Source organism: Lepidochelys kempii, chromosome 4 (genome assembly GCF_965140265.1).
Source record: "Lepidochelys kempii isolate rLepKem1 chromosome 4, rLepKem1.hap2, whole genome shotgun sequence".
In the NCBI taxonomy this organism is placed as follows: domain Eukaryota; kingdom Metazoa; phylum Chordata; order Testudines; family Cheloniidae; genus Lepidochelys; species Lepidochelys kempii.
Window position 1 is genome coordinate 1,056,288 of NC_133259.1, and position 24,759 is coordinate 1,081,046.

General features: G+C 46.0%; 1 protein-coding gene across 2 annotated transcripts in view; it reads right to left on the reverse strand.

The window, feature by feature from the left end:
* Window positions 1–24,759, reverse strand: part of TNKS (tankyrase) — a 288,162-nt gene that overhangs the window by 205,812 nt on the left and 57,591 nt on the right. For both annotated transcript variants that reach the window (XM_073340169.1, XM_073340168.1), the window contains one exon: window positions 23,832–23,927. In XM_073340169.1, the coding sequence (XP_073196270.1) occupies window positions 23,832–23,927 (96 nt within the window). The remainder of the gene's footprint in view (window positions 1–23,831; window positions 23,928–24,759) is intronic.

Sequence of the window (24,759 nt, forward strand, 5' to 3'; positions counted from 1 at the left end):
AAAGAGCTCTGTGTAAGCTCGAAAGTCTGTCTCTCTCACCAATCAAACGTGATCCAATAAAAGATATCACCTCACCTACCTTCTCTCTCTCTAATCTCCTGGGACCAACACAGCTACAACTTATCTGCAAAAAGCATCTTTATGGGTGGTTCTTTCCTTCTTTCTCCCTTCTTCTCATCAGGGGAAAATTTATGTGGATTTTTTAAAATTATATATTATGAACCAGGTTTTTGTTTTGTTTTTAGTGATTGGCAGGTTGAAGAAGAAATAAAATATTATAACATGTAAATTATAGTAAAAAGGCCTACTGACTTTCATGTTTCTTTTTCCATGTAAGAAATCATAACCTGCCATCACATATCCAAGATAAATAACCACCTCTTAGGATGGAATATGAGAAATCTGACATTTCCCCAGAACGGCTGTCAGTGAGTGACCGGTAATAAAAGTAAGTGAATTTTCCCCCATCAAATTTCAATTCTACAAAATTAGAACTGCACAAAAATATATATAGTATTCAAGAAGTTCATTACCTTCAGTTGACTCTTATAACAGGAAATTTCCAACAAAATTTCTCCTCCACTTGCTTCTTAAGGCAGTTTTGTATTACTGAACAATTTAATTATGCTGCTTTCATTGTGAATTACATTGAAATCTGATTTTTAGAATGTGCCTGTTAGTGTTTTAATATGCATAATTATAGTCACTACTGAAATACCCACAGAGCAGGTGGAAGGTTTGCCGCAACTCCGCACAGCTGCCTGCCCAGCTCTTACAGTGGCCGGGCTGCAGCTCTGAGCCGCCCTGGAAGCTGTGGGGAACCTGGGTCCTTTCCACTTGCCCTGGGCGGGGGGCCCAAGCAGCCATCGGGCAGCTCCATGGATCTCCCCTCTCCCCCCGCCAGGCCAGCACTGAGCCCAGCTGGAGAGCCATGGCAGACCCTCCACCTGTCCGGGGTGGGGCGGGGGAGGTGGAAAGAGAGCTGAGAGCAGGCCCTGGCAGTGTCCCCACCCCTGAGGCTCCCCGCCCAGCTGAGGACAGGTGGAGGGTCCGTGACTCCGTGTGGGCTCTCCACAGCTGACCGCCCACCCGTCTCTCCCCAACCAGGCTCCGGAGGGGGGATGCCTCGGAGCCTCAGCCCATTCCCCAGCATATAGCCCTGCAAATCCGCAGATACCCGCAGATAATTTTGGCAGATAGCGGATTGGATGCGGATACACATTTGCATATTCATGCAGGGCTCTATAGGTTGGGGAACAGGCCACGTGAGGAGATGGGCAGGAGTAAAGGGGGACGGGGACATGCTAAGAGAGAAGCACAGAGTCTGTTGCTATTAGAGCACACTCCTCTTCAGAACCTAGACTATGTTGCCTGTGCAACCTTAATTCAAGTCTCTTGGACATATGCTTTCCGATACAATTTTGATGACTTTTTCCCCCATAGGACGTCTGCCTCATTAGCTGCTCGCAATGGACAGTGCTTAAGCAAGCAATCTGGATTGTGTAGTGAATGAGGCTGTCAGCTGGACCCTTATCTCATTTGCTGCAGAAGTTGGAAGACTCAAAGGGACTGTAGGAAGAGAGAATAGTGTCGTGGTTAAGATAATGCATTGTCACATAGGAGAACTCCAGTCCTTCCCAGGCTCTACCAGTTTGGCAAGTCACTTAAACTAAGCTTTTCACTGGTGGCCACGAATTGCATTCCTCATTTTCTCTGTGCTAAACTTGACACGCATGGTGCCTGATTTGTAGAAGTGCTGAAATGCAAGTTAAGTCAATGGGAGCTGTACTTCGAACATAAAGGGCTATAAAAATACTGCAAAATCAGACTTTAGATTTCTCAGACTGGGCACACACAGTTAATTGAGCCTTTTGACCTTAAACTCTCTGTGCCTCAATTCCTCCATCTATAAAATGGGGGTAATACTACCTCAAAGGGGTGTTGTAAAGATAAATTCATTAGTGTTTGTGAAGCACTCAGATAATACAGTGATAAGCAACTTAGAAAAGCCAGTGAGGAAATTAATAATTTGGTATTCAACACAGGGTTTGAATAGTGTGCAGTAAATAAGACCTGGGGCCATATACTGAACAATACACTGAATAGCTCATTAAGTGAGCAGTGTCTAGTCTGTGCGCCACATGAGGCAAGGGCTCTGTTGGGGAAATAGTACATGACCATGTAAATACAGAATGTACCATAATGCATGGGCACAAGGGGTATGAGTTAAAATTGCACAGGAAACCTCAATATGGCATTTGCTAGTTTTTGAATGCTTGACCTTCCAAGCCAACCAACGCATTATTTTAAAAAATATAATTCATATTAAGAGCCCCTGCATGTGAGGGTGGCCACTGGGATCATCATTATTTTTTTAGAATGTGACTTTACCAGAGAGGAGGTGGCCTTACTGTCCATTGCCAATGGACTGGAAACTATGTTCACAGCGCCTTTACCTTCCTAAATCCAAGAGCTACAGCTACTGCCCCTTGGTCAAGAACTGTGGTGAGGACATACCTGTAAAACTACCACCTGCATTCTTAGCCTAGGAAAGAGGCAGAGAGCTATTAGAGAAGCATGCACTGTATTTGATACCATACAAAAGCCACAACTATAGTCAAAAGTCACTCTCAGGCAGTCTAAAAATCTCCATTCAAGTTCTTCTTGCCATCTGCTTCCACGTAGGCACTGTGCCCTATCACTGGTCACACAAGAAGAAACTATCTACATATGAAGAAAGAATGCTTTCTCCCAGTTTAGATCCTAGGCTGACCCACTAAGGCCTGTGAGATAAAGAAAATAATGGCCTATTGGTAATTAGTGGAACTTCAAGGGCTACCAAATGAATTATTTAAAAGAGTTCAAGTACATTAGACAATTATATTATCTCCCCTTTTTATATCTGTTTTTAAAGAAAATAATTGGACTGAGCTGTGGGAAGAAAATTCATATTGCCCACCCACCCCCCTCCCGTTTCTCCTCCTAACAGAAGAGAATAATAAATAACAGTATAATAAAATAGTAACAGAATAATAAAAAACTATGTTATTCACCCACAAGAGGCTAAATGCTAGGAAAATATTCTTTAAAAGATCTGACAAAGTGCCAGAGACGGAAATGTGAGAGTAAGTACTGGAACACCATTTAGACCCTCTGCCCACCCATGTCACAAAAATGACACTCCTAAATTCAGTAAGATTGCTAGTCAGCTTCAACAGCTAAAGCCATAGGTCTGGAACCTAAGAATGAGGGCTCTATTACAACTTACACCTCTGAAGAATTGAAACTTCTATGTTGTTCAAGAATTATAAAATTCAGAGTTCACAGTAATCAAGAAATATAGGACCATCTAAAAGTCAGAACATTAGGAGCAAAAAGTAACTGACTGTGATGTTTCGGAGGTATTAGGGTTGTGAGGCATCTCACAACCACCTGCTCTTAGCATGAGGAATCATCATTTGTGCCTGCTGTTGGTCAGTTTCCCACCACCACCAATTTCTGGCAACACTAGTGCTGCCCTCCAGGCTGCCACAGGCCCCACTGTCTCTTTACAGAATAACAAGAGGTGCACTCCAACCCCCGAGTCCTGAGAATCTCCCTGGAGTGCCCGGCCCCTGATCCAATACTAGACACTCACAGAATTATCAGATCCTCTGCTCTCAAAGAAACACTACATCAGAGTTTATCAGTTATACTGTAGAATACCGCTCAGCTTAACGCACTGTACTTACATACGTTTACAGAGAAAAGAAGTATACGTTTATGTACCAAAGAACAGAGATTCAAATGATAGCAAGTAGAAATATTGGAAAGAAGGAACACACAAAATAAAACAAGCATACAAGAACCTAAAGTTAACCAATAAGCCGCTGTCATGTCAGAGCAAAAGCACACCCAAAATCCTTCCAACACATTACAGCCAGACTTCGCTGTGATCTTCGGTTCAGGAAAAAATCACATCACACTCTTGCCTCCTCAGTGGAAAGATCCAGAGTCAGTCTCTAGTTATAGCCTAAAAATCTATAGCGTGACCTCAAACAGGATAACCTCCACTGCTTTGTGCTTTCCTCTCTAGGGTCTTCCATGGAGATTTTATAATCACTTGATTAGCATTTTGTTCAGACTGTAAATGGGTGTCCATTGAGAACTATACAATACTCAGTGTACATGTAGATAGATGGATAAACATCTCTTGCCTGAAAGAAACCAGTTTCTCACATTTTCTGGTGACCAGCCCCAAGTCACAGATTTTAAGAACATAATCTTCAGTATATATACACATACATCCTTACCTATTACCCCTATATATATTTGACTATGATTAGGAGAACAAATCTGACACAGGCTCTCATTAGAGACCTTATATGACACTTGGGCAAACTAGTATGTAGATACCAAACCCTCTGTGCCCTCTGCCAGTTGGCACTAAGAGGTCGCTGGTTCACACTGAGGTAGAACTATTTCAAGCAGAGTGTGCAATTACCAAGGAAGGCAACTGAACCTAAGAGCCTAAGTGATGCCAAAAGGAAGTCCCTCCCCTTCCTTGGAGCACAAAAACAAGTAACAGATACAGTGGAAAAAATGAAGGTGGGACCAGAGAGCAAGCAAAAATAGGCAGGCACTCTTGAACAGATGATTTGCACTGTTAAAATGTGTGTGTATTACTAAAAGTTAATTGCTGTACCTCTCTATTCAAGTATGGTAGCAAGAAAGGAATCGCGGAGGCTTAAAAATAAAGGGTTAGCATTCAAAGTAAAACTAAAATATATACAAAGTATCATAGAATCATAGAATATCAGGGTTGGAAGGGACCTCAGGAGGTCATCTAGTCCAACCCCCTGCTCAAAGCAGGACCAAACCCCAATTAAATCATCCCAGCCTGGGCTTTGTCAAGCCTGACCTTAAAAACTTCTAAGGAAGGAGATTCTACCACCTCCCTAGGTAACGCATTCCAGTGTTTCACCACCCTCCTAGTGAAAAACTTTTTCCTAATATCCAACCTAAACCTCCCCCACTGCAACTTGAGACCATTACTCCTTGTCCTGTCCTCTTCCACCACTGAGAATAGTCTAGAACCATCCTCTCTGGAACCACCTCTCAGGTAGTTGAAAGCAGCTATCAAATCCCCCCTCATTCTTCTCTTCTGCAGACTAAACAATCCCAGTTCCCTCAGCCTCTCCTCAGAAGTCATGTGTTCCAGGTCCCTAATAATTTTTGTTGCCCTTCGCTGGACTCTCTCCAATTTATCCACATCCTTCTTCTAGTGTGGGACCCAAAACTGGACACACTACTCCAGATGAGGCCTCACCAATGTTGAATAGAGGGGAACGATCACGTCCCTCGATCTGCTCGCTATGCCCCTACTTATACATCCCAAAATGCCATTGGCCTTCTTGGCAACAAGGGCACACTGCTGACTCATATCCAGCTTCTCGTCCACCGTCACCCCTAGGTCCTTTTCTGCAGAACTGCTGCCTAGCCATTCGGTCCCTAGTCTGTAGCTGTGCATTGGGTTCTTCCGTCCTAAGTGCAGGACCCTGCACTTATCCTTATTGAACCTCATCAGATTTCTTTTGGCCCAATCCTCCAATTTGTCTAGGTCCCTCTGTATCCTATCCCTGCCCTCCAGCGTATCTACCACCCCTCCCAGGTTAGTATCATCCGTAAATTTGCTGAGAGTGCAATCCACACCATCCTCCAGATCATTTATGAAGATATTGAACAAAACCGGCCCCAGGACCGACCCCTGGCGCACTCCACTTGACACCGGCTGCCAACTAGACATGGAGCCATTGATCACTACCCGTTGAGCCCGACAATCTAGCCAACTTTCTACCCACCTTATAGTGCATTCATCCAGCCCGTACTTCTTTAACTTGCTGACAAGAATACTATGGGAGACCGTGTCAAAAGCTTTGCTAAAGTCAAGAAACAATACATCCACTGCTTTCCCTTCATCCACAGAACCAGTAATCTCATCATAGAAGGCGATTTGATTAGTCAGGCATGACCTTCCCTTGGTGAATCCATGCTGACTGTTCCTGATCACTTTCCTCTCATGTAAGTGCTTCAGGATTGATTCTTTGAGGACCTGCTCCATGATTTTTCCAGGGACTGAGGTGAGGCTGACTAGCCTGTAGTTCCCAGGATCCTCCTCCTTCCCGATTTTAAAGATGGGCACTACATTAGCCTTTTTCCAGTCATCCGGGACTTCCCCCGTTCGCCACGAGTTTTCAAAGATAATGGCCAATGGCTCTGCAATCACAGCCGCCAATTCCTTTAGCACTCTCGGATGCAACTCGTCCGGCCCCATGGACTTGTGCACGTCCAGCTTTTCTAAATTGTCCCTTACCACCTCTTTCTCCACAGAGGGCTGGCCATCTACTCCCCATGTTGTGATGCCCAGCACAGCAGTCTGGGAGCTGACCTTGTTCGTGAAGACAGAGGCAAAAAAAGCATTGAGTACATTAGCTTTTTCCACATCCTCTGTCACTAGGTTGCCTCCCTCATTCATTAAGGGGCCCACACTTTCCTTGGCTTTCTTCTTGTTGCCAACATAGCTGAAGAAACCCTTCTTGTTACTCTTGACATCTCTCGCTAGCTGCAGCTCCAGGTGCGATTTGGCCCTCCTGATTTCATTCCTACATGCCCGAGCAATATTTTTATACTCTTCCCTGGTCATATGTCCAACCTTCCACTTCTTGAAAGCTTCTTTTTTATGTTTAAGATCCGCTAGGATTTCACCGTTAAGCCAAGCTTGTCACCTGCCATATTTACTATTCTTTCGACACATCGAAAGAATAAAGTAAGACGCTTACAAAGCTCTGGTGCTATTGTAACTAATGGATATGAACGAACACTCACTATATCAAAAGCTGTGCTTTGCATGGCTCCATTATACCAAAGAATCTATTTGCCAATTTAACATACACTCAGAATGCACACCAGATGGGACTGACAGAACATATAATACCTGATCAACCTTTATGCAAAGTTTTAACTCTTATAAACATAAGCTAAATAATACATGCACCATCACCGGAGATTTCTCCCTCAGTGGTATCCATCGGGCTGGCTCTAGCGCCCTCTTCTGCCATCTGCTCATGCAGCAGTATAAGGGGCCCAGCCAGCCTGTAAGTGTTCTAACTCACCCCGCAGCGCCTCCTGCTGGTCATTCTTGGAAATTAGCTCAATTTCCTGCCCAGAGCATCCTCCGCAGGCCGGTGATCTGCCTTACTACTAGCCCCTGTGTCCATCCCAGACCCGGTGCCCTTGCCTTGGGTGCTGCCCCCCTGGCAGTACCCCCACTCCCTGGGTCTCCCCACCCCAGGGAACCCTCATCCACCATACCCATGTCTGACAGAGCTTCTGGCTCCCATCCTTTATAAGGGCCAGCTGAGCCCTGATTGGGGCATGGCCCAGATGCAGCTACTTCCCCAACCAGCCCAGCTTCTAGCCCACAGCCCCAGCCCTCTCCAAGGGCTGTTTTAAGCCCCAAAGGGCAGGAGTGGGTAACCACCCCGCTACACAGCTCCACACCCTCTCAGTTCCTTCTTGCCAGCTAACTCTGACAGAGGGACAGGAGGGTGGGTCGTGGAATGGACATGAGCAATGCATCTCAAAGAACAACAGTTATAGAAAGGTTAGTAGCTGTTTTTTCTTCTTCCACATTAGGTGACTCCCAAGTAGTACCTAAAGAGATGGGCTTGGAGATCATGGACATGTGAATTGAAATACTGCTCTACCGAACTTCGCATAATCCCTAGCCTGCTGGGTGATGGCACAGTGGAAGGAAAGAGTAGTATCAATGACCAGGTCATTGCTCTGCAGATATCTCGAATTGGGACCTGGTCCAGAAACATTGCTGATGAAGCCTGAGCTCTCATCAAATGGGCTGCCAAGATGGTAGGCAGTGGGGAACCTGCCTGCTCATAGCATGAATGTAGGAAGAGATCCAGGAGGAAATTCTCTGAGCTGAGGCCGACTGGTTTGCTACTGACACAAAGAGCTGTGTGGACTTATGGAATGGCTTGGTTCTTTCAATGTAGAAGGCCAGGTCACATCAAACATCCAGCATGTGTAGACAATGCTCCTCTGTATTCTTGTGTGGTTTTTGGAAGAAAACCGGGAGGAAAATAGCCTGATTACTATGAAACTGCAAGACCACCTTTGGGAGGAATGCTGGGTGGGAGCGCAGTTGAACCTTGTCCTTAAAGAACACCATATATGAGCCTTGATCTCCGAGACCCTCCTGATCAAGGTAATCGCTACCAGAAAGGCAACCCTTCCAGGAGGGAGATGACAGAGGGCACGATGCCAGTGGCTCAAAGAGAGAGTCTGAGTTTTGACACGACCAGGTTTAGGTCCCGTGGTGCAATGCATTTATGAATTTGATGGTAAAGCCTCTCTAATCTCTTAAGGAAGCGAATGGACATCTCATGTGAGAAAACCAATCAACTCTCCACCGAAGATTAGAAAGCTGAGATTGCTGATAGATGCATCTTAAATCTATGAAGTGGCTAGTCCCTGTTGTTTCAGATGCAGCAGGTATTCCAGCACAAACTGAAGGGGCTGATGAGAGGCCTTGTTGGGAAGACCACACCGAGAAATGCTTCTACTTGGCTAGATAAGTTGCTCTAGTAGTTGGTTTCCTACCACCTAACAAGACCCCGTGGACTTGTTCTGAGTAGGCCAGCTCCATCAGATTCAACCCAGATCAACCCAGACACTAAACTGGGAGGAGAGGTAGATACGCTGGAGGGTAGGGATAGGATACAGAGGGACCTAGACAAACTAGACGATTGGGCCAAAAGAAATCTGATGAGGTTCAACAAGGACAAGTGCAGAGTCCTGCACTTAGGATGGAAGAATCCCATGCACCGCTACAGACTAGGGACCGAATGGCTCGGCAACAGTACAGCAGAAAAGGACCGAGGGGTTACAGTGGACGAGAAGCTGGATATGAGTCAACAGTGTGCCCTTGTTGCCAAGAAGGCCAATGGTATTTTGGGATATATAGGTAGAGGCATTGCCAGCAAATCGAGGGACGTGATCGTTCCCCTCTATTCAACATTGGTGAGGCCTCATCTGGAGTACTGTGTCCAGTTTTGGGCCCCACCCTACAAGAAGGATGTGGAAAAACTGGAAAGAGTCCAGCGGAGGGCAACAAACATGATTAGGGACCCGGAACATATGACTTCTGAGGAGAGGCTGAGGGAACTGGGATTGTTTAGTCTGCAGAAGAGAAGAATGGGGGGGGGATTTGATAGCTGCTTTCAACTGTCTGAAAGGGGGTTCCAAAGAGGATGGATCTAGAGTGTTCTCAGTGGTAGAAGAGGACAGGACAAGGAGTAATGGTCTCACGTTGCAGTGGGGGAGGTTTAGGTTGGATATTAGGAAAAACTTTTTCACTAGGAGGGTGATGAAACACTGGAATATGTTACCTAAGGAGGTGGTGCAATCTCCTTCCTTCGATATTTTTAAGGTCAGGCTTGACAAAGCCCAGGCTGGGATGATTTAGTTGGGGATTGGGTCCTGCTTTGGCATCTTAGAGACTAACCAATTTATTTGAACATGAGCTACAGCTCCATATATACATACAGCTCCGATGAAGTGAGCTGTAGCTCACGAAAGCTCATGCTCAAATAAATTGGTTAGTCTCTAAGGTGCCACAAGTACTCCTTTTCTTTCAGAGGAATGGGGGGAAACATGTAGAACAGGAGTTTTGGCAACAGGAGTAGAACGGCGTCTGAGAGGGAGCCCGGACTGCGGCCGCACAGCGATCAAAACTGCTGACATTTCCTATTCTGCTTGGGTGCAAACAGGTCTACATGGGAAAATCCCCACCTCTGGGAGATGGTTCTGGTTACTTCTGGATGAAGGGACCACTTGTGGTGAGAAGAGAAAGACCTGTTGAGGTGATCTGCCAAAGTGTTCTGGGCTTCTGGGATGTGGGAAGCTTCAAGGTGGATAGAGTGTTTCACTCAGAAGTCCCACAGGCAAATGGCCTCCTGACACTGGGTAAATGAATGCACTCCTCCTTGTCTGTTAATGTAAAACATGGCTGCCGATTTGTCCATGAGCACTCATACAACTTTGACCGTGATCTGGAGTAGGAACACCTGGCATGTTAAGCAGACCACTCTGAACTCTGATGTTTATGTGCAAAGACAGCTCTTCCTGGGATCACAGGCCCAGAGTCCTGAGGTGCTCAAGGTGAGTCCCCCAAAATAGGTTGGACGAGTCCAAAATGAGGAATACTGAAGGTGTGTGTGGGTGGGGAGTGATGAAGGGAACGCCTGCACCCACTGATCGGGGATCCTTCACCAGTAGAGGGAGACCGGGTCGGGACTGTAAGCACCGAGTCCAAGTGATGACTGTTTGATGAATACACCAAGGACAGCCTAGCTTAAAGGAGTCTGAGGCATAGTCTTGCGCGCCATACCACATAAGCACATGCGGCCATGTAACTCAAGAGTCTGAGGCAAAAACAGGCTGTCGTGACCAGGTGAGCCTTGACCTTGGATATCAGCGCCGACATTGTCTGGAACGGAGACTCTGGGTAGAATCAAGCACTTCCCCCGATAAACTCTATCCTCTGGATAGGGACGAGAGTCTACTTTTTCTCGTTTATCAATAGGCCCAGGGCACAGAAGGTAGTCAAGGGCAGCATACCAGTCCCCTGGATCCAGGGAGGGAATAATAGAGGCCAGAGACACCATGCAGAACCTCAGCTTCTTGAGATAACAGTTGAGGAGACGCAAGTCTAGGATCGGTCAAAAACCCTCTTTGGCCTTCAGGATTAGGAGACAGCGGGAGTAAAATCCTTTCCCTTTCAGGTTCTGAGGCACCTCCTCCGCGGCCTCTACCTTCAGGAGGGCTTGCATCTCCTGGGCTAGAAGTTGCTCATGAGAAGGGTCCCTGAAGAGGGATGGGCTGGGGTGGAGGGGAGAGAGAAAACTAAAGGTGATGAAGAACCACACCAGGCTGAAGTAGAAGAGTTGGCCTAAAAACAAAGGGGGGGGGGCAGGATCCAGTATGGGAACTGATATAATGCCCTCAGGTGCCACTTCAAAAAGTTCTGCTGGGGGACTCCCGTATATCTGTGCAATCCCAGTAGTGTGGTTGAGGTGGGGGGGGGCAGTTGTCTACACTTATAACCCCTGCTCCATTTTTTAAACAGGTCTTGGCGAGTTGGAAGAGCTAAGAAGAAGGCTGGCTTCTGAGGTCTGAAATATTTCCTTGAAGGTGCCGGGAAATAAATGCCCAGGTATCTGATGGTAGCCCTGGAATCTTTCAGACCATGGAGTTTTGAATCCATCTGCTCAGAAAAGAGGGAGGTTTCCTCAAAGGTAAGATCTTGGATGGACTGCTGAACCTCTGGAGACAGCCCCAAGGACTAGAGCCAAACATCTTTCTCATGACCACAGCCGATGCCATTTTTCCGGCCACCGTGTCAACTGTGTCTACAGCTGCCTGGAAGGAGGACATGGCTATGGTCTTCCCTTCCTCCATCAGAAGGGACTCTTGCCTGGACTCCTGTAGTAAAGAGTCCTTAAACTTTGCCATGAAGTCCCAGATGTTATAATCATACCTCCCAAGCAAGGCCTGCTGGTTGGAGATGCGAAGCTGTAACCCACCAGTAGAATAAATCTTTCTACCAAACAGGTCTAGCTTTTTTGAGTTCTTTTGCTTCGGGGTCATGCCTTGAAGCCCTTGCTTGTCTCTTTCATTGGCCGCCTTGCCTATCTCTTTCATTGGGAGAGGGGTGGAAATACAGGTATTGATACCTCTTGGCAGGAACACAGTACTACTTCTCAACTCTTTTTGAGTGGTATGGCCACCTTTGACAGTGCCGCCGCAGCCGAAATGTCAATCAGGCTGTGTGAGGACTCTAAGCACCTACACCTCTAGCCCCAGGTTAGAAGTAACCCTTCTAGCGGGCTCTAAAATTGTTCTGCTGCACCGAGCTGCTCGGTCCCAAGACAGCTTCCTCTTAGGAGGAGGCAGCCTGCAGCGGCAGGAGGCCTTCCTCTTCTTCTGCACCGACCACGTCACACAGGCCTAAGTCGGTACCGGACTCATTCCTGGAGTCCAGGTCGGGTGCTGGATGGTATGGGGGAGGAGCCCTTCTCTCGGACACCAGAGTATGAATGGCTGGAAGGCAGTCCCAGTGGAAAACCCATGGATTCCAAAACCACCATTGGACCTGCATCAGCCATTGTCCTCCGGGCCAGGCTCTGGGGGAGGGGGGGTGGGGCAGCAGTGGCAACCACATTAAGATCCGTTAGGAGGTAGGTCAGGTACTGGTCACAGGCCCTTGATTGGGTGCAGGGCTCCACCTCCAATTCCAAGGACAAGTCAACTTGAGGAGACCATGAGGGACAGTACCCTTCGCTGCTGCCAGCTGGTGCCAAGGGTGCGGGGATTGGTGCTGGACAGCGGAAGTTTTCGTCAACATCAACAGGGCCAGTTTCCCTCTGGTTGGTACCAGAGGACCTGGTGCCAGATAAGAGCTCAGGATAACATGATCCCTTCTGCTTGACTATCTCACTGGTGTCAGGACTTGTCCCAGCAGGGTCAGCGGTGCTGGGAGAGTAATCAGGTCGCTGGCCGCCGGAAAGGCCTCTAGAGTGGACGGTACCGCACTCCCGGTGGTGCCACAATGTCCCCCCGCTGTCAATGGATGGTCCTGCACTGGACTCAAGGGCAGCTACAAGCAGGGTAGAGTCAACGGTTACATTTATGGAGCGGGGCTAGAGGAGGGGCCCAATGCAGGTCGCACTCCACAGCACTTCCTTTGCTTGTCCTTGCTCGGTTCCAGCAAGCATCCTCTACAGAACCACTGACTGAACACCTTGCCGAAACAAGAGAAGTTGTTCCAGAGTCTGTCACGGGAGATAAGAAAGAACTGAGAGGATGGGGGGGCCAGTCAGGCTCCTTAAACTAGCGCATGAGCGTACGGCACCAGAGGGCACTAGAGCCAGCCTGATGGATACCACAGAGAGAAAAAATCTCTGGCAACGGTGCACATGGCATGCAGGCACCTAACATGGAATGGACATGAGCAAGCACTCTAAGAAGAAATGAAAATGTATCCCCTCCTCCTGAAGCTTGTTACTTAAAATGAAAGTCAGTTAGGTTGTGCACAAAGTCCTTTCTCCTACTCTCCAAGCCTCAGTAAATTTGCAGTAAAATATCCAGCAGATTTTGCCTTTTTTTCTAATAGTAAATTATCCATTGATGGGATTTCTGTGTACAAATGTGTACATTTTATGTAAACATATCTCAGCCTATAGGCTGTGTGTGAACTACTTGTTTACACTAAGAAGGTAACACGTCACATGTCATTGTTTCTGCTCCGAGTGACTGACAAACATTTATAAATAAAAGACTCAAAGAAGATTTCAGAATGGCTGCACAAACACTTGGTGTGACTCTTCATATGAAGATTTATGTCCATTCTTTGAAACAAAAAACAAAAAGTCACTCCTATGAGTGTTCACAGAAAACTAACAAAAAGGAATCAAACGCCAAAATAAACTAAAGGCTTATTCATATAAATTCTCATTAACACTTTTTTGTAGTGTTAGCCCAGCTTCACCACTACAAATCTACCTATCCCTAACATAACATCTTTTTTAAAAATAGGTGAGGGTGAGAAAAGCTGAATATATGATTTGAGTAATGCTTTTCTTTTTTAAAAAAAGTGGTATTTTTATTTCCATAATAAGTAGGAAGATCACGGTCCTTGTTCTAACTTGGGAAGTGGATTCAGCTCATGAACATGAAATTAGTTTTCCCTAATATTCCTTTTATCTGGGGAAAGGGTCTAAGGTATTCAGGTTCGGGCTTTTCATTTCTAGGGGAACCCTCACCTATCAAAGAGCACACTTTCCACTCACTGCGTATTTAACTCCCATTAATAGCTTTGGAAGTTGCACAAATGCACTGATGGGCAATTCATATGTAAGAAGCAACTCAGAATAGCAAGCAGTACAGTAGGAGAAGTGAAGCTCATTACACGAGCAACTTTAAAATGAATAGTGAATTTTCTCAGTTAATTATATGACCGCATACAAGAAAAATAAAAACATTAACATTTAAAATGGAAATAGGTAAAACAATGCAATAATTAGAGGCTGTTACTTATTGGACTTGTATTGCAATACATCTCCCAGAAGTTCCATTCATTATTAAGGCCCATTGTGCTAGGAACTGTACAAACACTGATTAAAAGTCAGTCCCTATCCCAAAGAGTTAATCTAAAAACAGGTTAGCAATTTAAGGAAGAGGTAACTAGAAAGCTTCTTTAAAAGGCTGCAGGATGTGTATAACTTTACCAGTTCTTTAGACATGGGTATTTCATTTTTATAGCAAAACTGGTGTAAAGACAATACAGAAATTTTAGCCCAAAAGGAAGATGTTTGTTGCAGGGTAGGTACATGCCGTCCTGGGTGCCGGGTCTCATATGGTGAGAAGGGGAAAAAACTGCATAGCAGCCAGTTAGGTCCTGTGTTCATGGCCCTAACTATAAAACATGGTAGTGCAGCCTAGTGGCCAGAGTCAATGAAGCAGCCCTTCCACTCAGGGCAGCATGGCCTGATGGCCAGAGTCAGTAAAGCAGCCTTTCTGCTCAAGGCAGTGAGGCCCAATGGCCAGTGACAATAAGCAGTCCTTCCAGCAGGGCAGCGTGGCCTAATGGCCTGAGTCATTAAAGTAACCCACCTCTGTGGGATTGCATGGCTCATTGGCCCGATGGGGAAGTGGGACGCCACTTAGGGGTGTGTGGCACCCAGGGTAGGGGGACTCGGGCCCTCCCTGCTCCTGCGAGTCCCAGCCCAGGGACCTGGCAATGGTGCGGGTGCTCACCACCAAGTCAGCGGGGATCCTCCCGTGATAAGCTGTCTGGCTCTCCAGTTCACTCACTGGGAAATGTCTAAATCCCCTGGGCTGCTTCCTACCCTTTCTTCCTCGGCGATGCTCCACGGTTCCCCAGGGTCTCTGGGGTCCTCAAGTGGCATAGGTCCTGCCGGCACAGTCCCTTTTCCGGGCTCATCAGGCAGCCTGGAGTCTGCCTAGACCTCTGTGTGCCATAGCTCTGTAATCAGGGCCTGCAGTAGCTCCCTGGAGAGAGCCTGCAGTCTACATCCTCCCACTTCAGCTGCCTGCCCAGGCTGAGTTGGGCTGCTTCCTTTTACACTTTGCCTCCAGGCTGAGCATGCTCAGCAGAGTCAGAAGCTTGGGATTTCCTCAGCCTGCAAAGCACAGTTAACCTTTTTGTGACGGGTGCAAGGCACGTACACCCCATCACAATGATAAAAACCCTTCTTCAGTCAGCTTGGAGAAACCGTTAGAGATGGCTGTATTTTGCTAAGAAAGGCAGAGGAGTTTTAAAAAATTGAGATAATTAACCACTGGCATGAAATGCTTGTGTCACTCCAGGGATGACTTGGTTACTTGCAGAAGGAAGGGAAGCTTGTTTCTGAGTGTAGGTATCAGAACACAATTTCCATCCTCTGGATGGATATACAATTATTTTCAGGAGCCAAATCTGGGTGTTTACTTAACTGACGTTAGAGAAATTAAACTGTTTTAGACTCAGTTTCAATTTTAGAGCAAACTTTAGAATGCCATTTCCATCATAAAATTGGTCCCTCATTTGCATTGTGTCTTCTTTGTACACATTTTAAGAAAATGTATTAGAAGAGAAGCTGGAAGTCTTCCCTGAAAGCCTTGCATTACATACCCTTCCCCCAGACTGAGAGACGGGGTGGTAAATACATTTTCCTAGTCTGGAAGATGAAGAAAATGGAATCACTGTGGCTTCGACAATTGCCGCCACTGTGCTTAATATTGCTGGAAATGCAATCTACATGGAAAGAAAGTATGAAACTCCCATTATTGAGCTAATGGGAGTTTTTTCTTTTCATAAATCTGTCTGAAGTATTTCTTTTATGACTTAGCCAGTGTATTGATGACTTCTCTATTCACTTTTTCTCTTTAATTTGTAGTTCACAAAAAGTTCACCACTGAAATTTACTCCCAAAGCATGTATCAATGCACAAAATTCATTGGGTAAATAAATGAGTTTGTAAGAGGAATCTCAGTCTCTCAAGCTATGCAGCAGTGACCATTTTACACACATGGACACTTAAACCCTACATGAACAACAGCAATAAATCAACATTGCTTGAATAAGTGAGTGCTCTAAAGGTACAAGCATAATGAAGGTTTGGATGAGTTTTCCAATACACTTGGCATTAGGGTATGTCTACAGTATGAAATTATTCTATTTGAATTTTTGAAAGCGATTTTATACATTCGGTCTTGTGTGTCCCCACTAAAACACGTGAATTTGGCAGAGTGCGTCCACAGTACTGAGGCTAGCATCGAATGTCAGAGCGGTGCACTGTGGGTAGCTATCCCACAGTTCCTGCCGCCCACTGGAATTCTGGGTTAAGCTCCCAGTGCATGATGGGGTAAAAACATTCTTGCAGGTGTTTCTGGGTGTGTGTCATCAGTCGCTCCTCCCTCCATGAAAGCTACGGCAGACAATTGTTTTGTGCCTTTTTGGCGTGCAGACGCCATACTGCTTTCGGCAGATGGTGCAGTATGGTGCACCGCTTCTCTCCTGGTACTACGAATCCACCTCGCATTTCCTCTCGTCTTTCTATGTAATCTCTAAGTATCTACACTCTCTCTTCCTCATCGACCACTTCCGCTGCCAACTCTGCTCAGCCATCATGAACCAAGCAGCACAGCTTCCGCCACCAACTCTGCTCTCCCGCTCTTGCCATGCTAACATGGAGAAGCTCGGTGTCTGTCCTGGGCTCCCGCCTCCATGAAAGCTACAGAAGACAGCCATTTCCCGCCTTTTTTCGGCTATCGTGAACCAAACAGCACCTCTTCTACTGCCACTCTGCTCTCCTACTTTTCATGCCATTTGTCCAGGATTACCCATGCAAGCGCCATAGCAGATCTCTGCTGCAGTTCTGACCATTGTAAATACCTCGCACATTATCCAGCAATAGATGCAGTACATGCAAAACCGGGCAAGGAAGTGACGACAGCGCGATTACTATACTGATGTAAGACATGGACACAGACGTTCCTAGAAGCACGGCATGTGGTGATTGGGAGATCATGGTGGCGTTGGGCCAGGTTCATGCCGTGGAATGCTGATTCTGGACCCAGGAAACAAGCACAGACTGGTGGGACCGCATAGTGTTGCGGGTATGGGATGATTCCTAGTGGCTGAGAAACTTTAGCATGAGTAGGGCCACTTTCATGGAACTTTGTGACTTCTGTCCCCTGCCCTGAAGCGCAAAGACACCAAAATGAGAGCAGCCCTCACAGTTGAGAAGGAGTGGCGAAAGCCCTGTGGAAGCTTGCAACGCCCGACAGCTACCCATCAGTCAGGAGTGGGCAAATCTACTGTGAGGGCTGCTGTGATGCAAGTAGCCAACGCAATCATTGACCAGCTTCTATCAAGGGTAGTGACTTTGGGAAATGTGCAGACCATTGTGGATGGCTTTAATGCGCTGGGGTTCCCTAACTGCTGCAGGGCAATAGATGGAACGCATATCCCTATCTTGACCCTGGAACACCAGGGCGCCCAGTATGTAAACTGCAAGGGGTACTTTTCAATGGTGCTGCAAGCACTGGTGGATCACAAGGGACATTTCACTGACATCAACGTTGGATGGCCGGGAAAGGTACAGGATGCTCGCATCTTCAGGAACTCTGGTCTCTTTGAACAGCTGCAGGAAGGGACTTCCTGACCAGAAAATTACTGTTGGGGATGTTGAAATGCCAATAGTTATCCTCAGGGACCCAGCCTACCCCTTAATGCCAGGCTCATAAAATCATATACAGGAACCCTGGACAGTAGTAAGGAGCAGTTCAACTATAGGTTGAGCAAGTGCAGAATGGTGGTAAAACTGCTTTTGGACATTTGGAAGTGCACTGGCGCTGTTTACTGACTCGGTTAGATCTCAGCACAACCAATACGCCAATTGTAATTGCTGCTTGTTGTGTGCGCCACAATCTCTGAGAGAGTAAGGGGGAGATGCGAACGGTAGGGTGGGAGGTTGAGGAAACTCGCCTGGCAGCCAATTTCACACAGCCAGACAACAGGGCGATTAGAAGAGCGCAGCAGCACGTGCTGCGCATCAGAGAAGCTTTGAAAGCCAGTTTCATGACTGGCCAGGGTACGGCGTGACAGCTGGTTTCTCTTGAAGTTACCCGCCCCCTTCATTCATACATATTTTATATATATTATAGATATGAAAAGAAATAGTCACAATTGTTTAAAAAACATTCTTTATTATTTGTTGCACAACACATTGAGAGAAATCAGAAGGTAGACCAGGGAGGAGGGGGGGTATTGGGTTCGGGGGGTGGAGGAGGAGGGAAGGACAAGTCCGGAAAGCAAATCAAAATTTTGGATATGCCAGCTTTCTGCTGGTTGTGCAATCCTCTGGGGTTGAGTGTGTGGGTCCCCGCAGCCTCCCTTCCCCCCCCTCCCCCCCCGCCCCGTGTTCTTGGGCATCTGGGTGAGGAGGCTATGGAACTTGGGGAGGAGGGAGGGCAGTTATACAGGGGCTGCAATGGCAGTCTGTGGTCTACTGTCTTTCCCGCATTAGATCCACCATACAGTGGAGCATGTCAGTTTGCTCCCCCGTGGGCTTGCCTGCCTGCTCTCATCACGCACGTCCCTCCTCTCTTCGTGTTCATTTAATGATTTATGGGACTCTGCAATTGTTTGCCTCCACACATTCAGCTGGGCCCTATCAGTGCGGGAGGACTGCATGAGCTCAACGAACATGTCGTCCCGAGTTCGTTTTTTCTGCCTTCTAATCTGGACCAGCCTCTGGGACAGAGTAGATAGGAGCTGCGTTGTAACATTTGCACCTGTGGGAGGAGAAAAAGGGAGGGTAATATTTTAAGATACATTTTAGAGAACAAAGGGGACACTCTTTCTCAGTGAAACAAGCAATTCATAGTACACAGCACATGTTCTTTCTGTACAAGGTCACATTTTGCCTCTTATGCTGAAGTGCCTGACACTTTGGTGTGAGTAAGCAGGCCGGGCAACAGAATTCAGCTTGAAGGCAGACATGGTAAGCCCTAGGGGCACACAGGGTTCTGCTTCTTCCGCATTCATTTCAATGCTTTCAAACTGCCGGGCCCCTTTTCCCATAACAAGCAATGCCTGGTGGGTTTGCCATATCAAAGGAGGGCCTGCAAGCTCTCTGGGATGATCGCTTTACACAACACGCCACCTCCCCCCACCGCGTGGCTCCGATGTGGCTCTGAGCAGGGATGAGCCCTTTAAACTAAACGCGAACAGCCCAGCACAGCTGGGTTTTCCCCCACCCCCAGGCTCCGATCAGACTCGTACTCACCAGAAGTGCCTTCTCCAGGGTCATGGTCCAGGAGGCTGCCTTGGGAGTGGGGGGAGGCTATTGGCTCCAGCATTAAGAATAGTTCCTGGCTGGGGGGGAGGAAAACTGATTCCCCACTTGCCGCCTGTGCCCTGTCCTCCTCTTCGTCCTCCAATAACTCATCCTCGTCACTCCATGCAACTCCCCCCTTGCAGACGTCCACGGACAGTGGTGGGGTAGTGGTGGCGTCACCCCACATAATTGCATGTAGGTCACGGCAGAAGCAGCATGTATGGGGCTGTGACCCAGAGTGCCCATTCGCCTCTCTGGCTTTTTGGTTCGCTTGCCTGAGCTCCTTGATTTTTGTACAACACTGCTCTGTGTCCCTGGAGTAGCCTCTTTCTGTCATGGCCCTGGAGACTTTAGCACACATATTTGCGTTTCTTTTTCTGGAGCATAGTTCTGCCATAACAGATTTGTCTCCCCAACATGCAATGAGATGCAGTACCTCCCATTCGGACCATGCTGGAGCTCGTCTGCAAATCCAGGACTTTGTGGTCTCTTGTGATGGTGGACTGTGCTGATGGTGACCAAACAGGAAATGAAATTCAAAAGTTCCCTGGGCTTTTACTGCCTACCTGGCTAGTGCATCGGCGTTGAGAGTGTTTTCCAGAGCGGTCACAAGGGAGCATTCTGGAATAGCTCCCGGAGGCCAATAACGTCGAATTGCATCCACGGTACCCATAACCTAGAACTGCAATCTCGATTTTAGCGCTACTCCACTTGCCGATGTGGAGTACAGAAATTGGATTAAAGAGCCCTTTGAAAACCGGTTTGGTCGTGTGGACGGAATCCGTTTTACTTCATAGAATCATAGAATATCAGAGTTGGAAGGGACCTCAGGAGGTCATCTAATCCACCCCCCTGCTCAAAGCAGGACCCATCCCCAGTTTTTGCCCCAGATCCCTAAATGGCCCCCTCAAGGTGATCGATGGCTCCATGTTTAGTTGGCAGCCGGTATCAAGTGTATCGGGTAACCCTAACCCGAGGGTCAGTCCTCGGGCTGGTTTTGTTCAATATCTTCATAAATGATCTGGAGGATGGTGTGGATTGCACCCTCAGCAAGTTTGCAGATGACACTAAAATGGGAGGAGAGGTAGAAACGCTGGAGGGTAGGGATAGGATATAGAGGGCGCTAGACAAATTAGAGGATTGGGCCAAAAGAAATCTGAGGAGGTTCAACAAGGACATGTGCAGAGTCCTGCACTTAGGATGGAAGAATCCCATGCACCGCTACAGACTAGGGACCGAATGGCTCGGCAACAGTTCGGCAGAAAAGGACCTAAGGGTTACAGTGGACGAGAAGCTTGATATGAGTCAACAGTGTGCCCTTGTTGCCGAGAAGGCCAAGGGCATTTTGGGATGCATAAGTAGGGGCACTGCCAGCAGATCGAGGGACGTGATCGTTCCCCTCTATTCGACATTGGTGAGGCCTCACCTGGAGTACTGTGTCCAGTTTTGGGCCCCACGCTACAAGAAGGATGTGGAAAAATTGGAAAGAGTCCAGCGAAGGGTAACAAAAATGATTTGGGGACTGGAACACATGAGTTATGAGGAGAGGCTGAGGGAACTGGGATTGTTTAGTCTACGGAAGAGAAGAATGAGGGGGGATTTGAGAGCTGCTTTCAACTACCTGAAAGGGGGTTCCAAAGAGGATGGATCTAGACTGTTCTCAGTGGTAGCAGATGACAGAACAAGGAGTAATGGTCTCAAGTTGCAGTGGGGGAGGTTTAGGTTGGACATTAGGAAAAATTTTTCACTAGGAGGGTGATGAAACACTGGAATGCGTTACCTAGGGAGGTGGTGGAATCTCCTTCATTAGATATTTTTAAGGTCAGGCTTGACAAAGCCCTGGCCGGGATGATTTAGTTGGGGATTGGTCCTGCTTTGAGCAGGGGGTTGGACTAGATGACCTCCTGAGGTCCCTTCCAACCCTGATATTCTATAATTCTAAGGTTTGAACTCACAACCCTGGGTTTAGCAGGCCAATGCTCAAACCACTGAGCTATCCCTCCCCCCCAATTAACTCGGCTAATTCCAAAATAACCGCGTACTGTACACCGAGCCTGAGTCAACTCTGCTCCCATTAAAGTTAGGAGTTTTACCATTGTCTTTAACAGGAGCAATGTTAATCAAACATTGAGCACCTCCAAAAATATCACCATGTAACATACAAATACTGTAAATGAAGTGTAATCTAGTACTCATCTCACTAAACAATACCTTCTAACACATTTATATCTGATCTCAGAGAGAATACTACTGCCAAAGGCTATTGTGAAGCTCGAGCCACCAAAATTTTCTGTCAAATCCCTTTAAGACAGTGAACAGAGGAGAGCCCCTAAAGATGTAGCACACTGGAAATACATGGGAAAGCAGAAGTTTAACAGAGAAGATATGCAGATGAATAGTCTCCACAAAACAGTCATTAATAAGAAGTTCTGATTTAGGTGGATTCCAGCTTCAACATTTTTAAACCTATTAATTCTGTTGTATACCAGCTGAAGGGTGATGTGTTTCCAGTGTATACAGCTAGGGCACAGATGCACAATATATAACTGAAGGGCCAAAATGTAGCCAAGGGTCACCTTCAGGACAAAGCTGAGGAACTTCAAGCTCTCACTGCTAGTGATAGTAAACAAAAAAAAAACAAAAACTCATTTTATTAATCTACAAAGGAAGAATACAAGCAAATTTGGTTCTATTTATATTTGAAGTTTATATGCAGCTTCGGTGCAGACCTTTAGCTTCCATCAATTTGTCAAGGTATCCCTCAGTACTGCAACAATTGGGCACTCCTGTGCTAGGAGATAAGGAAGAACAATTGCAAGCTCCATACAGCAAACTATGCTTACCGCAGGGAGAGTCTACAGCCTTCCAGAAGGCCACTTCCAGCCCATACACACTTGCTACAACAGACTGTTCTCTTTTTCCAAAGGCACATGAGCTTGATCCAATGCCCACTGAAATCTGCAAAAAGATCCCCATGTACTTAAAATGGATAATGGGGCACGTCATAGTGAGGTCACCTTTGCAAAAGCTCTTCCTAAATTTATTGCTGACACCTGAGGTTGGCCTTAGGGAGAGCCTGAAAAGATGGCATGAATCAGTGGCCCCAAAGCGGAAAATTTTCAGTGTAGCTTGTAATTAAATTTTCCATTCACATTAATCCCTTCCTAGGTAGTTTATTTTAAAGTTGCCTTGATTCCCACATATATCCTATCTGCATGCAGTGTCTGTAATACCTTACCTTTTATTAACTGACAAAAATCAGATTAACCTGACTAGCACAGTTATCATTAATGTTAACACTACAGGAGTCTCTTTAAATTTGAGGCACAGTAATTAAACTAAGTCATGTTTAAAGAGCTTTGTTCCACAAACACACTCAGTTCACTTCAGATCAGATAATGTATAACAGTGTACTGGGAGAAAAAAGAAAGGGGGGAAATGTTTACTGACCGAATGTGATGGGAGCTGTATTCTCCCTTCCTAAACATAAACATGCACAAGGAGAGATGTGTTTTGCATTAGCAGATCAACTACACATTAACTGGTCAATACAAAAGAGGAGGGAAGAGTGCAAAGACAAATAAAACACTAGGGAAAAAAATAGCTAGTTGTTGACAATGAGGGTCAACTGCTGAATCTAATCCCCAGCCTAATATGCTTTTATAGCCACATTTATCTCCTTCTAACCTCTATTTCCTAAAAATCACTTAAAACAAAACCAGCACAAAACGTATATGAACTCTGGACATACAACTCTTCCATAGGATACTAATTTTTAATGGTCACTGATATTTTAAAGTAATTAATGAATATTATATATAAAAATATAAGTATATAAAAACATTACATTCGTAAAAAACAATGTGCAAAGTATTCTTTAATGGTTAGGTTAATAGCCCACAGAATTCAGTGTCGCCCATCATTTATATCTAAATGGCTAATGATGAGGAGGAAGAAGAGCAGCACACAAATCCATAGCAAATATTGATTTAAGCTATAAGGTAGCAGGTTACCTTTCTGATCACAGCTACTATTACAGTAATACAAACGTCCTTGATTGTTTTAAGACCTTCACTGTTGAGTAATTGACACTTTTTTTTTTTGGGCAGGGGATGCAGGCTGCAATTCAACCCATATGAAGGCTAGTGATAAAAATGCAGTGAATAATGAATGATGTTTTCTAATTACATAATTCTCTCAAATAAGTGAAATAAGCAATTCAAACCTCTGGAAGCATGGCAATTAATGGCAGTTATATCCACTCAATAAGGAACCTGATAACGACACATACATTTTTGCTCCTTCTATGCTGAAGAGGTATATACACAATGAACTATAGAAGACAATTCAATAGAAACTTATGACTCTTACCTGTGAGTACAGCTTTTGCTGAAGGATCTGCCAGGTCCAGTGCTGATTTCCCATCAGTGTTCCGAATGTTTGGATCAGCTCCGTGCTGCAGCAGCACTGTGCAGGGAAAGCAGAAACAAGATCTTACCTCAGGGACACACAGATTATTTACTGGTAAGGGTCTCCTCGGCATGGTGTAAGCATAAACACACATTGCACAATTTTCCCTGTTTTTTTTTAAATACACTGCAGCAAAGGATCCTCTCTTGAGTAAAGCTAAGTTGGCAACTTAAGGTATAGTAAAGATCACATGACTTAGCATCATAATCATGAAACCTGAATATTTTTTCAATATACAGTTTTCATTCCCTCCTGCAGGCAGCTATCTGGGAAGCTGTGTTCACATTGACTCATACTGTGAAATATGCTAACTGTGGAACCTGCTCTGTCTTTACTACCGCTGTTGCTGCTGCTGCTGCTGCTCCTTTTACTGCTGAATATCCAGATCCTTCTATCTCAGAACAGTAGTAATGCTCAAGTCTTTTAGTGGCTCACCATTTACAGAGAAACCTTACCACAACATACTCTCGGTGTCCAAAATTTGTAACAAGTAGGGTAATGTGTGCTATTCTGGTACCCTGCAATCTGGATGCTCAGAAGTTACTACCCTCCACAATATTTTTTTCTACTGAAACAAAAATTCAATTACATAAAAATATCTGAAGCAGAGAGCAGTATACAACCATAGGCATGTATGTGGTAATTCACTGTAGCAATATCCTACAAGACCCTTTGCAAGAAACTGGAAATGGATATTCCACACTTAAGCAATCTTAAACAAAAATAACTACAGTAATACAGTTCAGGCCTTTTGCTTTCAAGACCAAAACATTTCCTAAAGAATGGGATGACAAATAGTGAAGTCCACACACCAACATCAAATATTAAA